This window comes from Oncorhynchus clarkii, chromosome 10, assembly GCF_045791955.1.
Source record: "Oncorhynchus clarkii lewisi isolate Uvic-CL-2024 chromosome 10, UVic_Ocla_1.0, whole genome shotgun sequence".
NCBI classification, from domain to species: Eukaryota; Metazoa; Chordata; class Actinopteri; order Salmoniformes; family Salmonidae; genus Oncorhynchus; species Oncorhynchus clarkii.
Genome location: NC_092156.1, coordinates 18,346,816 through 18,364,160, shown reverse-complemented (window position 1 = coordinate 18,364,160; position 17,345 = coordinate 18,346,816). Strand labels below are relative to the sequence as shown.

Below are 17,345 nucleotides of genomic sequence, written 5' to 3'. Positions count from 1 at the left end.
CAACATCCTTTGACGGCATCAAGCGGATCAGCACGGCCGCGCAATGATGGAGTGTATTGACTTGCTTTGGTCAACAGCTTTCTCCCCTGATATCCCTCTGTTGTGATTTGTGCTGATCCCTGCAGTATACTACATTTTGCCCCTAAAAACACTGGAGCAGCAAATATGTAATGGACTCTCTTCCCTGCTTGATGGGGAAAGTGTCTGCCAACCTCAGTTGAATTAATCATGGACAGTCTCAGCTCCAATTTTTGTCGGTGTTGTCTTGAACGGCTATGAATAATTCAGCCCAAATATTGAAGGCGATTTATTCTCATTTCCAGTGTATGGTCAAGGTAAGAACTATGTAGCCTTGGGGGATCTGTTTGTCATGTAGCCGACACCTTGGTCATTGTTAAACCACATCTTTTAGAGCTAAGCTGAATCAACATTCTGGTAACTTACCCAAAATTCCTAGGTTTCCCAGAAATCCTGGTTGGAGGATTCTGGAATACTTGCTTATTCCCTCCTGCTTTTGGGAATATCCAACCGGGATTTCTGAAAAACCTGCAACCCTAACCTTGATAATGAATCAAATATATCACTTTTGTTAAATTTGTGAACCCAGAACTAAAATCTTGTATAACTGCGTTAGAAACTAGATCAGGTTTTCGGGGGAGATGTTAAGAAAATACACTTAGTGTGAGGAGCAGAGGCAGGGCAGTAGCTCCACAGCCCTGTCTTTTGAAGGTTTCGGGCTATAGGCCAAATGTCCCTTCCCCTTCTGAATTTCTAAAGACGCACACACCCGCTAAATCGTGATTTGTTCAAATAACAAATGTTAAAAAACCTACATACAGGAACAACCGTCTCTCATTAGTCGTCATAACCCACAGTCTTTTGACAGACATTACGATACCATTTATGTTAATGGAGTCTGTCCACGAGAGAGTACCCTTGAGTCAAAACTAGATTGTCAGAGCAACGACAGAGCAACGACAACCATCAACAAACAAGGGCAAACCAAGGAACTGAATGCTATGAGGCCATCTTCACACCAGAAGTGTGTGCTGTTAACGAGAGCCAGAAAACGGATACAAGCACACACTAAAGGGAAGGGGAGGGCTTAGCAGTTGGTACTCAGCATACAGAGTGACTGAGGAGGACTGAGACCCTCTCTAAACTACCCTCAGTTGGTACTCAGCATACCGAGTGACTGAGGAGGACTGAGACCCTCTCTAAACTACCTTCAGTTGGTACTCAGCATACAGAGTGACTGAGAAGGGCTGAAACCTCTCTAAACTACCCTCAGTTGGTACTCAGCATACCGAGTGACTGAGGAGGACTGAGACCCTCTCTAAACTATCCTCAGTTGGTAGTCAGGATACCGAGTGACAGAGGACTGAGACCTGCTCTAGCCTACCCTCAGTTGGTACTCAGCAAACTGAGTTACTGAGCAGGACTGAGACTCTCTCTAAACTACCCTCAGTTGGTACTCAGCATATCGAGTGACTGAGGAGGACTGAGACCCTCTCTAAACTACCCTCAGTTGGTACTCAGCATACAGAGTGACTGAGGAGGACTGAGACCCTCTCTAAACTACCATCAGTTGGTACTCAGCACACAGAGTGACTGAGGAGGAAGGACTGAGACCATCTCTAAACTACCTGCAATTGGTACTCAACATATCGAGCGACTGAGGAGAAATGAGACCCTCTCTAAACTACCCTCAGTTGGTACTCTGCATACAGAGTGACTGAGGAGGACTGAGACCCTCTCAAACTACCCTCAGTTGGTACTCAGCATACCGAGTGACTAAGGAGGACTGAGACCCTCTCTAAACTATCCTCAGTTGGTAGTCAGGATACCGAGTGACAGAGGACTGAGACCTGCTCTAGCCTACCCTCAGTTGGTACTCAGCAAACTGAGTTACTGAGCAGGACTGAGACTCTCTCTAAACTACCCTCAGTTGGTACTCAGCATATCGAGTGACTGAGGAGGACTGAGACCATCTCTAAACTACCTGCAGTTGGTACTCAACATATCGAGCGACTGAGGAGAAATGAGACCCTCTCTAAACTACCCTCATTTGGAACTCAGCATACAGAGTGACTGAGGAGGACTGAAACCCTCTCTAAACTACCTTCAAGTTGGTACTCAGCACACAGAGTGACTGAGAAGGACTGAAACTCTCTCTAAACTACCTTCAAGTTGGTACTCAGCACACAGAGTGACTGAGAAGGACTGAAACCCTCTCTAAACTACCTTCAAGTTGGTACTCAGCACACAGAGTGACTGAGAAGGACTGAAACTCTCTCTAAACTACCTTCAAGTTGGTACTCAGCACACAGAGTGACTGAGGAGGACTGAAACCCTCTCTAAACTACCTTCAAGTTGGTACTCAGCACACAGAGTGACTGAGGAGGACTACGTCTGTAATTGTCTGTGATTTTGCTACACAACGTTCCTGTAGATTGTTCTAAAACCATTACTTGGTCAACAGTAATAGCCTATGCATTATGTTGATTCCTGCTATGAAAGTATCTGCCTGTCTATGGATTTCACATAACTGGGAATACAGAAATAAATCTGTTGGTCAGAGATACTTTTTTTTAAAGCAGGGGCTAGTCAGTATCTGGTGTGACCAGATACCGAGATTTACCTGGATTTACAGCCCAAAACCACTCCCTTTTCCCTGGGATAAATAACTGCAAGAAACAGGTCAATTATAATACATTATGTATATGACAGCATGGCGTGAAATGGAACTCTTAAAATATATGCGATATCTAAATCTGGCTTCTCTACGTCCTCCACATGATGAATCATCAACGCTCAGGGTGGGGACAGACAGCCCATCTCAGTGTGTTCACAATGCATGTAGACCTACCATCTCATCATCATAACTTTTTTTCTTGTGACAGGAAGGCCTACATTTGCTGCAGCAAAGTCTATGCTACAGTAATATAAAGACCGAATGCGCGTCTAATTTACCCATCTCCATCTGGCTTTTGGGGTTCACCTTGTTTTTTTTATTGTAAAGATTTTTGTATTTTTAAAGTTTTAAAACAGTCTATCACTCAAATATTGTTGCTTTAAATCAGTGCATGCCACTCTCGCAGTCTTTCTCTCTCTCCATTAAGTCCATTCAAATTGCATCCAAAATAGATCATTCTGTTCTAGATTTATATATAGCTCTATATATACAGTAGATGTCCTAGCCCACCTCTTTCAGGAAATTAATTCAATGCATTATTCGTTGTGTATTTAGCTATGCATGTGAAAGCCTTCTGCATCTAATTATATTCCTTTATTATTCATGGAGTCATTAGAATGATGAAGATAAGGACAACAAAAGAGCAGATACGCTAATAACATTAGGATAAATATTATGAAAGGTCAAAAGTTTTAGAACACCTACTCATTCAAGGGTTTTTCTTAATTTTTACTATTTTCTACATTGTAGAATAATAGTAAAGACAGTAAAACTGTGAAATAACACATGGAATCTTGTAGTAACCAAAAAAGTGTTAAACAAATCCAAATATAGTTTATATTTGAGATTCTTCAAATAGCCTTGATGACAGCTTAGCAAACACTTGGCATTCTCTCAACCAGCTTCACCTGGAATGCTTTTCCAACAGTCTTGAAGGAGTTCTCACATGTGAGCACTTGTTGGCTGCTTTTCCTTCATTCTGTGGTCCGACTCATCCTAAACTATTTCAATTTGGTTGTAGGGGGATTGTGGAGGCCAGGTCATCTGATGCAGCACTCCATCACGCTCCTTATTGGTCAAATAGGCCATACACAGCCTGGAGGTGTGTTGGGTCATTGTCCTGTTGAAAAACAAATGATAGTCCCACTACGCCCAAACCAGATGGGATGGCGTATCACTGCAGAATTCTGAGGTAGCCATGCTGGTTAAGTGTGCCTTGAATTCTAAATAAGTCACAGACAGTGTCACCAGCAAAGCACCCCACACCATAAAACCTCCTCCTCCTTGCTTCATGGTGGGAAATACACATGTCTCTTCTTCTAATTGGTGTCCTTCAGTAGTGGTTTCTTTGCAGCAATTCGACCATGAAGGCCTGATTAACCTAGTCTCCTCTGAACAGTTGATGTTGAGATGTGTCTGTTACTTGAACTCTGTGAAGCATTTATTTGGGCTGCAATTTCTGAGGCTGGTAACTCTAATGAACTTATCCTCTGCCGCAGAGGTAACTCTGGGTCTTCCTTTCCTGTGGCGGTCCTCATGAGAGACAGTTTCATCATAGCGCTTGATGGTTTTTGCGACTGCACTTGACGAAATGTCAAAGTTTCAAAGTTCTTGACATTTTCCCTATTGACTGACCTTCATGTCTTAAAGTAATGATGGACTGTCATTTATCTTTGCTTATTTGAGCTGTTCTTGACATAATTTGGACTTGGTCTTTTACCAAATAGGGCTATCTTCTGTATACCCACCCTACCTTGTCACAACACAACTGTTTGGCTCAAACACATTAAGAAGGAAAGAAATTCCACAAATGAACTTTTATGAAGGCACACCTGTTAATTGAAATGCATTCCAGGTGACTACCTCATGAAGCTGGTTGAGATAATGCCAAGAGTGTGCAAAGCTGTCATCAAGGCAAAGGTTGGCTATTTGAAGAATTAAAAATATAAAAATATAAAGAAAAACCCTTGAATGAGTAGGAGTTCTAAAACTTTAGACCGGTAGTGTATATATGCGTCAGCCTACTAATTATACAAATAGGACCTATTATATATTTCAAAATTCAAATCTAATGTGTGTAGGTCACATGTTCTCTCCCTGCTTCATCATGGTTTGAACAGTGTGCATAATTCCAGTCGATATGATACAGTATAATAAAATACAGTACGGTAATTCAGTTCACACTGAAAAAGATTAGCCTACAGGAGCTAGTTTAATTCGTTTACCCAAGAGAGCATATAGCTAGCTACATCTATGGGCTTTTGTGTTTTTCTGTTGTGAGTAATGTGCCTATGTCATATACAGTATTTATTGGATAACGGCACAATCATTTGGGCTTTTTTGAGCTTAGGCTCATTAAATGTCTTTAATGTAGGGCTCATAAAATGTATGGCTCATCAGGCTCGGGGAGCATCAGGCTCGAATTTCAATCAAAGCTTTAATCAAATCCAGACATAAGCATATTTATATGCTTTATAATGCTTTTGAATGACACTTCTGGTTTTGGAGGGAAATACCGGGTTAGCAGGAAGAACATTTATTTATTCTCGGGATGGAACATTTGTAAAATACCGGGAAAATATTCAACCCTAGTGACCATCATTTGCCTCATGCAGAGCGACACATCTCCTTTGCATAGATTGGATCAGGCTGTTGATTATGGCCTGTGGAATGTTGTCCCACTCCTCTTCAATGGCTGTACGGAGTTGCTGGATATTTGTGTGAACTGGAACACGTTGTCATACATGTCGATCCAGAGCATCCCACACATGCTCAATGGGTGACATGTCTAGTGAGTATGAAGGCCATGGAAGAACTGGGACATTTTCAACTTCCAAGAATTGTGTACATATCCTTGTGACATGGAGCTGCGCATTATCATGCTAAAACATGAGGTGATGGTGGTGGATGAATGGCAGGACAGTGGGCATCAGGATCTCGTCACGGTATCTCTGTACATTCAAATTTCCATTGATAAAATGTAATTGTGTTTGTTGTCTGTAGCTTATGCCTCCCCATACCATAACCACACCACCACCATGGGGCACTCTGTTCACAACGTTGACATCACCAAACCACTCGCCCACACAACGCCACACGTGCTGTCTGACATCTCACCGTGAAGAACACACTTCTCCAGCATTGCCCACTGAAGTCAGTTCTGACAGTTTGTGCAGAAATTCTTTGGTTGTGCAAACCCACAGTTTCATCAGCTGTCCAGGTGGCTGGTCTCAGACGTGGTAGAGAAATGAACATTCAATTCTCTAGCAACAGCACTGGTGGGCATTCCTGCATGCCAATTGCACGCTCCCTCAAAACTTGAGACTTCTGTGGCATTGTGTTGTGTGACAAAACTGCACATTTTAGAGAGGCCTTTTATTGTCCCCAGCACAAGGTGCAACTGTGTAATGATCATGCTGTTTAATCAGCTTCTTGATATGCCATACCTGTCAGGTGGATGAATTATCTTGGCAAAGGAGAAATCCTCACTAAAAGGGATGTAATCACATTTGTGCACACAATTTGAGAAATAATGTTTTTGTGCATATGGAACATTTCTGGGATCTTTCATTTCAGCTCATGAAACATGGGACCAATACTTTACATTTTGCCTTCATAATTTTGTTCAGCATTTATAAAAAGGACGCAACGCGTGACTGAGTGGCATTTCAAAATATTGCATGATGCCTGGATATTGCATGTCAATTTTGCGATTTCAATGTGAATTCGATTAATTGTGCAACCCTGACTGAGACCCTCTCTAAACTATCCCCTGCTGGGGTGCTTTGCTACAAAGCAGCTGAATACAGGTGGGAGGCTGGCTACAAGAGCCCAGCTGGTCTGCACACACACACTGACAAACAAAAACAGTGACGTACACACACAAGCACGCACACATATGCGCACACGTGCATGCATACGCGCACACGTGCACTCATATGCGCACACGTGCACACATACATAGTAGAAGCTGTGGTAGCAGAGGTGATAGCCAGAAGAAAGCTCTAGACATAGGTTATTTTTAATTAAACAATAAAGGGAAGAGTCTAATTGAGGAATGAGAAGAGTGAGTGAATGAGTGAGAGTGTGTGTGTGTGTGTGTGTATGTGCGTCAGCAGCACATAGCTCAGTAATCCACAGGCTGTCCATTGGAAAGCCAGCGAAAAACAGTGCACAGTGCTGTTCAGTCGAAGGCTGGGCTAAGCCTTCTCTGAGTATTCAGAGCAGATTGTGTCGTTGATGGTAAGAGAAAAGTATTTCTGTGAGCGCCGCTAAACCAGATGAAATTAGGAGATCTTACCGACACGCTTGGATAAAAGAGTGAATATTTAGAAAGGGCTCTGAAAAGCTATCAATATCTACCCTATCAATCAGCTCATTCGTAAAAAGTAATGCTCCCAAACTAAGGTTCTTGGAAACAGCAACCCACATTTTCAGAAAGTTTAGAGAATCACATTTTGCAGCTAAACAAAAGATCGATTTAGTAGATCTCAAGTTCAATTGAAATTTAAGGTGGAGCTATTGTATGTGAAAGAAGCTGGTCCATATTTGACTAGCAACAGTAACGTAAAATAACCACACAATAGCTAGTTTGATGACAATAACAGCCTCCAGTGCACTAAGTAAGTAGCACTTGTGAGTCAATCATATGCCTCCTGCATCCATGCTCAGTCCTTGGTAAATATAATTGCTTGTTCTATGGATTTTGAGAAACCGTCATTCTCTCTGGTCTTTAATGCTGTTAACCTGCTTAATTAATTAGAGGAGAAAGGCAGTGTTGAACAGACCCCTCAGTAAGTGGTGTTTCATTGAAATTACTGTGGTTGTTTCATGAAGTTAAGGATTTGGGCTGTATGTGAGATGTTTCAAGGCTCATTGTTTACTAATAACAGAAGACATACAGTATTGATGTCTTTCAACCGTAGGTAAGATTTCTATTTAGGCAAATTAAATGCACATACAGAACATAACATTTACATGTCGAGGTTTGTAATTTAGCAGTGGAGACCAAATAACCAATTTAGCTTAGGAAATGCTTACTTTTGGATTCAAAGGGGAGGATGAAAAAGGCAAATTGGAGATAACTTACAGGCAGCTGTTTCTCCAAGCAGTTGTAGAAGTTCTTGGTCTGGTTGGGCTTGAGTTTCTTGAGGGGAATGCGTGTCTCTCCGATGAACTCATTGTGGCGGAACTTGTCCTCATCACACACTGAAATCCTGAAAGTACAGAACAAGAGAGAGAGGAAAGAGTAAACGAGAGAGAGAGAGAGATGAGTATATTAAGGGTCAGATTTTGGCATGGGAGGATAGGAGGATAATAAGCATTCAACCATATTCAGATCAATCAAAAGATACAAAGCAGTTATAAGAGAGAGAAAAATCCGAAGAGGGCAGAAGAGAGATAGGAGGAGGAAAAATGGGGAGACATTGAAAAAGAGTCAGCAGCAGTAGGGTTGAAGTGACTGTGGGCTGCTATTTAATCAAACCCAGTATCCAGGTTTCCCGGCCGTTTTGCCTAGATCAGTAGCGATAAAAGGAATTTTAAGAATTAGCCATCCCTGGGAGTGAGTGAGATATTTCATACTTCTGTGTGTCAGGAGTGACGTATGGTTGTTTCTGCAGAGAACTTTGTAAATGAACAGACGACAATGATGTGTTTACCGCGTTGCCAGTGACAGCCAGCACACTTCATATGACTGAATAGAGAGAGAAGGGGACAACTTCCGGCGCCGACAGAGATGGCCGCCTCGCTTCGCGTTCCTAGGAAACTATGCAGTTTTTAGTTTTTTTACGTGTTATTTCTTACATTAGTACCCCAGGTCATCTTAGGTTTCATTACATACAGTCGAGAAGAACTACTGAATATAAGATCAGCGTCAACTCACCATCAGTACGACCAAGAATATGTTTTTCGCGACGCGGACCCTGTGTTCTGCCTTACAAACAGGACAACGGAGTGGATCCTATGCAGCGACCCAAAAAAACGACTCCGAAAGAGAGGGAAACGAGGCGGTCTTCTGGTCAGACTCCGGAGACGGGCACACCGTGCACCACTCCCTAGCATTCTTCTTGCCAATGTCCAGTCTCTTGACAACAAGGTTGATGAAATCCGAGCAAGGGTAGCATTCCAGAGGGACATCAGAGACTGTAACGTCCTTTGCTTCACTGAAACATGGCTCACTGGAGAGACTCTATCCGAAGCGGTGCAGCCAACGGGTTTCTCCACGCATCGCGCTGACAGAAACAAACATCTTTCTGGTAAGAAGAGGGGCGGGGGCGTATGCCTCATGGCCAACGTGACATGGTGTGATGAAAGAAACATACAGGAACTCCAATCCTTCTGTTCACCTGATTTAGAATTCCTCACAATCAAATGTAGACCGCATTATCTACCAAGAGAATTCTCTTCGATTATAATCACAGCCGTATATATCCCCCCCCAAGCAGACACATCGATGGCTCTGAACGAACTTTATTTAACTCTCTGCAAACTGGAAACGATTTATCCGGAGGCTGCATTCATTGTAGCTGGGGATTTTAACAAGGCTAATCTGAAAACAAGACTCCCCAAATTTTATCAGCATATCGATTGCGCAACCAGGGGTGGAAAGACCTTGGATCATTGTTACTCTAACTTCCGCGACGCATATAAGGCCCTGCCCCGCCCCCCTTTCGGAAAAGCTGACCACGACTCCATTTTGTTGATCCCTGCCTACAGACAGAAACTAAAACAAGAGGCTCCCATGCTGAGGTCTGTCCAACGCTGGTCCGACCAAGCTGACTCCACACTCCAAGATTGCTTCCATCACGTGGACTGGGAGATGTTTCGTATTGCGTCATATAACAACATTGACGAATACGCTGATTCGGTGTGCGAGTTCATTAGAACGTGCGTTGAAGATGTCGTTCCCATAGCAACGATTAAAACATTCCATAACCAGAAACCGTGGATTCATGGCAGCATTCGTGTGAAACTGAAAGCGCGAACCACTGCTTTTAATCAGGGCAAGGTGTCTGGTAACATGACCGAATACAAACAGTGCAGCTATTCCCTCCGCAAGGCTATCAAACAAGCTAAGCGCCAGTACAGAGACAAAGTAGAATCTCAATTCAACGGCTCAGACACAAGAGGCATGTGGCAGGGTCTACAGTCAATCACGGACTACAGGAAGAAATCCATCCCAGTCACGGACCAGGATGTCTTGCTCCCAGGCAGACTAAATAACTTTTTTGCCCGCTTTGAGGACAATACAGTGCCACTGACACGGCCTGCAACGAAAACATGCGGTCTCTCCTTCACTGCAGCCGAGGTGAGTAAGACATTTAAACGTGTTAACCCTCGCAAGGCTGCAGGTCCAGACGGCATCCCCAGCCGCGCCCTCAGAGCATGCGCAGACCAGCTGGCCGGTGTGTTTACGGACATATTCAATCAATCCCTATACCAGTCTGCTGTTCCCACATGCTTCAAGAGGGCCACCATTGTTCCTGTTCCCAAGAAAGCTAAGGTAACTGAGCTAAACGACTACCGCCCCGTAGCACTCACATCCGTCATCATGAAGTGCTTTGAGAGACTAGTCAAGGACCATATCACCTCCACCCTACCTGACACCCTAGACCCACTCCAATTTGCTTACCGCCCAAATAGGTCCACAGACGATGCAATCTCAACCACACTGCACACTGCCCTAACCCATCTGGACAAGAGGAATACCTATGTGAGAATGCTGTTCATCGACTACAGCTCGGCATTCAACACCATAGTACCCTCCAAGCTCGTCATCAAGCTCGAGACCCTGGGTCTCGACCCCGCCCTGTGCAACTGGGTACTGGACTTCCTGACGGGCCGCCCCCAGGTGGTGAGGGTAGGCAACAACATCTCCTCCCCGCTGATCCTCAACACTGGGGCCCCACAAGGGTGCGTTCTGAGCCCTCTCCTGTACTCCCTGTTCACCCACGACTGCGTGGCCACGCACGCCTCCAACTCAATCATCAAGTTTGCGGACGACACAACAGTGGTAGGCTTGATTACCAACAACGACGAGACGGCCTACAGGGAGGAGGTGAGGGCCCTCGGAGTGTGGTGTCAGGAAAATAACCTCACACTCAACGTCAACAAAACTAAGGAGATGATTGTGGACTTCAGAAAACAGCAGAGGGAACACCCCCCTATCCACATCGATGGAACAGTAGTGGAGAGGGTAGCAAGTTTTAAGTTCCTCGGCATACACATCACAGACAAACTGAATTGGTCCACTCACACAGACAGCATCGTGAAGAAGGCGCAGCAGCGCCTCTTCAACCTCAGGAGGCTGAAGAAATTTGGCTTGTCACCAAAAGCACTCACAAACTTCTACAGATGCACAATCGAGAGCATCCTGGCGGGCTGTATCACCGCCTGGTATGGCAACTGCACCGCCCTCAACCGTAAGGCTCTCCAGAGGGTAGTGAGGTCTGCACAACGCATCACCGGGGGCAAACTACCTGCCCTCCAGGACACCTACACCACCCGATGTCACAGGAAGGCCATAAAGATCATCAAGGACATCAACCACCCGAGCCACTGCCTGTTCACCCCGCTATCATCCAGAAGGCGAGGTCAGTACAGGTGCATCAAAGCTGGGACCGAGAGACTGAAAAACAGCTTCTATCTCAAGGCCATCAGACTGTTAAACAGCCACCACTAACACTGAGTGGCTGCTGCCAACACACTGACACTGACTCAACTCCAGCCACTTTAATAATGGGAATTGATGGGAAATGATGTAAATATATCACTAGCCACTTTAAACAATGCTACCTTATATAATGTTACTTACCCTACATTATTCATCTCATATGCATACGTATATACTGTACTCTATATCATCGACTGTATCCTTATGTAATACATGTATCACTAGCCACTTTAAACTATGCCACTTTGTTTACATACTCATCTCATTTGTACATACTGTACTCGATACCATCTACTGTATCTTGCCTATGCTGCTCTGTACCATCACTCATTCATATATCCTTATGTACATATTCTTTATCCCCTTACACTGTGTACAAGACAGTAGTTTTGGAATTGTTAGTTAGATTACTTGTTATTACTGCATTGTCGGAACTAGAAGCACAAGCATTTCGCTACACTCGCATTAACATCTGCTAACCATGTGTATGTGACAAATACAATTTGATTTGATTTGATTTGAATAGAACCATATTCTCATAGAAATAGAATGAATATAACAGGCTTGGAAGCTCTATCCATGGAAATTTGACTGGTAAACCTGTGATGCAAATTGTCCATGGTATATGGGAATGTTCTATCAACTTATGCTGGATTGCCATGGTAATGTAGAATGTTCATTCAAATGACGCTAACTGATGTGGCTCATGCAATGGAATGTGTTTTGTGTAATGTCAGTTGAGTTGACTCAACCAATCGCAGTACAGATAGAAGGGTACACTTCCAACTTCTACTTCCTGGTATGGGTCTAGGTTGAAGATGGGAAGGGTAGGACAACGGGATTCTAATATCCCATAACTCTTTGCAACATTGGGACCAATATTTGTGACAACGTTGTCTTAACCTGTATAATTTTGACCTAGGAAAGGGTACACTCAAAATGGCTGCAGTCCACCCATTATGCCATCATTGACTTGAATGGAAACCCCCTTGCTATTAATTCTATTTGTATACCTATTCCTCCTCTCTGAGACTACTGGAGATATTTCAGTGTTAAGTTGATCCTTGTTTTCTCATGTACAGGTAACCGCCAAAATAAAGGAAACACCAACAAAAAGTGGCTAAATAGGGCGTTGGGTTGGGTTGAGATCTGGTGACAGACGGATGGGGTCATTGTCATCTTGGAAAAGATAAGATCACCTGAACCCTTCTGGTGGGCAGGCGTGCTCTCATGAGGACTGAGTCCAATTCCATGCCAATGAAGGCCACCCTCTTGGTGGACGTCAGGCGACTCTTCTTGTCGTTTACAGTAATGCCCGAGCCCGCCGATATGGGTCAAGAGCATGTCTCTGTCTGACAGGACCTGGGTCCTGATTGGGGCACAAATCAGCTAATCGTCCAGGTAATTGAAGGTCAACAATCCTCGGGATATGAGAGGTGCCAGGACAGCGTCCATGCACTTTGTGAAAGTGCAGGCTGCCAAGGAGAGGCCGAAGGGAAGAACCATGAATTCGTAAGCTGCCCCTTCGAAAGCGAATCGGAGGTACTGGAAGTAAGCATCCCTCAGCTTCACAAACCACTGTTCCCTGGACACAGCCTACAACACGTGGGTTGGGGACAGCATGTGTAACCTCAGTACCTTCAAGTACCCATTGAGGTTGAAGCGGTCCAGAATTGGTCGAAACCCTCCGTCTCTTTTGGGGACCACACAATAAGTGGAGTAGAACCCACCTAGCCATTCTGATGTCTCAATCCTGTGGATGGCACCCTTGTCCAGGAGTGAGGAGATCTCCAGCCGCAGGGTTTTCTTCAGGGGGTCGGCCACCGTGGTGACAAAAAGGCCCCTGAAGGACGGGGGCCAGCACCGGCATTGAAGTCGGTACCCCTCGAGCATTGTGGACAACACCCAGGGGAACTCCACATCCTCCTCCCACATTGCCCACATTGCCCTTAGCCGAGGCCGGGGAAGGGTGTGTCAGTAGTCCTGCCGGGGCCCGCCTCTCCTCTGGCGCCCCGAGCGCCTGGTTCCCCAGGCACGTCTCTATGGTGGTGACGGTTGACAGTTAATTGCTCCAACGCATGCTGTATCTCTCTCAGCATGAGGCGATGGAGCAGGAGAGGGACCTCACTGTCGCTTGGGTGCAGGTGGGTGGCGACTGCCTTGGAGGTGGGTCTGTCTGCCTTGGACCCGGGGCCTGAGGAGGCGGCATGAACCATCTCAGGGTCTCTCAGTCCCTCCGAACCTTATCGGTCTGGTCCAGAATGTCATCAACCCCTGGGTCAAACGTCAGCCCTGGGTTGATGGGGGAGAGTGGCAAATGTGCTCTGGAGAGCAGCTGGCAGATGGGATTGGGCCAGTCAGAGATGACGCCAGGAGGTAACCACCTGCGCCATGGCCCGTCCGTTGGCGCGGGCCACATCCCTCTGGATCAGGGAAAGCAGGCGAGACACCTCCATTGCTTTCCGGAGGACCTCCTCTGTGCCCTCCAGCAGCCGGGGCAAAAGAGTCAGCAGGTAGGCCTGCAGCAGCATGGCCGCATTGGCAAGAGAGCAGAGGGACCCATATGTGGCTTTCAAGTCCGCATCAAAGATTCTGGGGCTCCCGGCTTCAGTCTCGGGTTCCACCCTATAATCTCCCGGTCCGGGAGGACCATGGCAACTATCATGGTCGGGTACTCCTGGAGGCTGAGTGACTCTGCGCCCGCAACATAACTGCATGGTCCACTTGTTACGAATCCCTTTGGCCCTGCAGTCTAGGGGGGATGGAAACGAGACCCGTAACATATCTCATACAAATCATAATAGTGAAAAGGAACAGTGAGAATTATTTTTTCCTTTTTTCTTTTACCTTTATTTATACAGGTTTTTTCCAAGAGAGACCTGGTCCAATAACATCAGAGGGAACAACGTTTCAGACAAAACAATTTACATACACTAACACAACATTAAACAAAACTATAAACACACATACAGTACAACAAAAACTTTGTACATTAAAAACACAAACGTCTTGACTAAAAACAGCTGACCTAAAAACAATTACACTCTTCTATGATATATACATCGATCAAGTGTTTAAACTCCACCACCGAAACCAATAACTACAGACAACTTAAATTTACTGAGATATCTCCTTACAAAGAGAGGGGGAGAGAGAGAGAAGAGAGAGACGAGAGTTTGGGAAAACAACTGACTGGGTTTTTAAACCAAGGGAAAGGGGATGTGATTGGGTTAGGGAAAAGGAGCAGGTGTCTTCAGTGGCGACTGATTGGCGACTGATTGGCGACTAGGGCAGGAGAGAGTCGGAAGCGCCCCCTGGCAGAGGCCCAGCTCTCCTGCAAGGCCTCGCGGACGAGATGCGGACAGATGGAGAGTCATCACTGTCCACCAGTTTGATGTCCAGTATAGTGATAACCCGAGTGAGTAGGCTCCTCATAGCCTCTCGAGCCCCTGGGGGCGATGAAGCCCCGCTGCCGGCTTCTGATGGCCTGTCAGCCTGGTAGCCCCACTCACGGTGGTGAACATTGCTAGTATAGTCCCCCAGGAACAGCCTATCACTGGCCAACAGAGAATAGCTGTTGTCGCCATCGAAGCTCTCAAACTCCTGACGCAGGGCATGCGCCCTCCATTCAAGGTGGTCCCAGCGGTCCGACTCCTGCCTCCGTCCAGGACTGGCAGCAGATGGGCTCTGCCTGCGGTGGCTCTGGCTACGCTTCCTGGGAAGGCTACTTGGCCCAGTAGAGGGACTAACAGCTCACTGGCGCACCACTCCTGAGGGAGGGAGCTCGTCCCCAGCCTGAGCCCGAGCCTGGTCGACCCACTCGTGCATGGCCTCCAATCGCGCCAGGCGCAGGCGTTCTGAGAACACCACACAAAACAGGCATCCAGTAGGGCGCTCCGCCGCCCTCTCCGCATGGCTCAAACACAGGCAATGCATATAGGAGGTATGCGGATCTCCAGGGGGAATGCCACCATCACACCAGTCACAAAGGGAAGCCATAAGCTCAGCCAAGCCAGCAAGGCCACGGAGCAGGGGTCCGACGCCCTGGGAGAGCGTATGTCGTGACCTACTTGGAGGAATAGGAACCCGGTGAGGGATAAATTACCCAGTAGCTCTGCAAAAAACAGGGAAGACCCGTGTGGGAAAAACAGGCAGACAAAAAAACAGCAACCAGGTAATGGATTTGATTTATTTGTTTTTTGTTTTACACCAACTACAATATTACCTAGCCGGTTTAATATCCAAGCAGTAAAAACAGCACCATATGATGGAGTAACTCCGTTAAGGAACTCCAAAGTTGATGCCTCAACGTATTGGAAAGCCCACCATGATACTCTTACACTCTGTAGAGGAGAAAAAAAGAAAAAAAAGGAAAAAAATGTGCAGGGTAATTAGCAGCCTAGGACGCGGGGAGCAGCATGTTTAAGTAACTCACAACAGACACATAGAACAAGCCAGTTGGCAAGTTGTGTAAGGTAAATTACAGTTTGTGGCAGCAAGCGTCACCCTACTAATGGATGCACACGGAGTCATAGTGTAACGGTAACGAAACACAAGTACGACAAACCACAGGCGGAAGATACAGATCAACCGCGTGCAGCGAGTGGAGCACTCAAGAGGGGCTGGCCAAGTGGCCAGCTGCAAACAGCCAGTGAGTATACTTCCACGCAAGATATTACACTTACCAGTGACTTACCAAGCGATCTTTAGAAAGTTTGTACCTCAAACCATATGGACGTCTGCCGAGAAAATTAAAGAGAACGTGTGTCGCGGCCATGGGGTCTATATATAGGGGCGGACCAGCCATTACACAGGTGTACACGGGAGTAAATCTGTAAATCCTCACCTTGGATGTATCCCTCCGCCGCGGAGTGATACCAATATATTGGAATGATCCAATTTAGTGAAACATAACCCTCATTTACTCAAGTGTATCCTTTATTTTGGCAGTTACCTGTAGCATTTGAAACCTCACAGACCAAGTAGTTCTGTGTGGCCCAGTTGGTAAATGTGTAGTGCTAGCAATGCCATGGTGTAACGCTTGTCGTCTGGGGAAGGAGAGGAGAACCAAGGTGCAGTGTGGTAAGTGTTCATGTCTTTTTAATAAACAAACTGAACACTGGAACAAAACAGTAAACAATGTGAACAAAACAAAACAGTACCGTGTGGCCCAAACACTCACACGGAAACAAACACCCACAAACCAAAAGTGAAACCAAGGCTACCTAAGTATGATTCTCAATCAGGGACAACAATTGACAGCTGCCTCTGATTGAGAACCATACTAGGCCGAACTCAAAAGCCAACATAGAAAAACAAACATAGACTGCCCACCCCAAGTCACGCCCTGACCATACTATAACAAAGACAAAAACAAAGGAACTAAGGTCAGAACATGACAGTACCCCCCCCCCCCCCCCCCCCCCCCAAAGGTGCGGACTCCGACCGCAAAACCTGAAACTATAGGGGAGGGTCTGGGTGGGCGTCTGTCCGCGGTGGCGCATCTGGTGCGGGACGTGGACCCCACTTCACCATAGTTTTTTTGCGCCTCTTAGCCCGCCTCCGTGGCCTCTTTAGAGCGGCGACCTTCGCCGCCGACCTTGGACTGGGGACCCACGCCACGGGTCCCGATTGGACGGGAGACTCCGGCAACGCCGGACTGGCGGGAGACTCCAGCAGCTCCGGAGTGAAGGCCGATTCTGGCGGCTCCTGGCTGGCTGGCGGCTCCTGGCTGGCTGGTGGCTCTGGCGGCTCCTGGCTGGCTGGCGGTTCTGGCGGCTCCTGGCTGGCTGGCTGGCGGCTCTGGCGGCTCCTGGCTGGCTGGCGGCTCTGGCGGCTCAGGCCAGACGGGAGACTCTGGCGGCTCAGGACAGACGGGAGACTCTGGCGGCTAAGGACAGAGGGGAGACTCTGGCGGCTCAGGACAGACTGGAGACTCTGGCGGCTCAGGACAGACGGGAGACTCTGTAGGGAGGA

The 17,345-nt window shown here is 46.4% G+C and overlaps 1 protein-coding gene across 1 annotated transcript in view; it reads right to left on the bottom strand.

The window, feature by feature from the left end:
- LOC139418081 (double C2-like domains, beta) overlaps positions 1 to 17,345 on the bottom strand; it is a 282,128-nt gene that overhangs the window by 13,076 nt on the left and 251,707 nt on the right. The window contains exon 12 of the mRNA XM_071167258.1: positions 7,785 to 7,911. Within this exon, the coding sequence (XP_071023359.1) occupies positions 7,785 to 7,911 (127 nt within the window). The remainder of the gene's footprint in view (positions 1 to 7,784; positions 7,912 to 17,345) is intronic.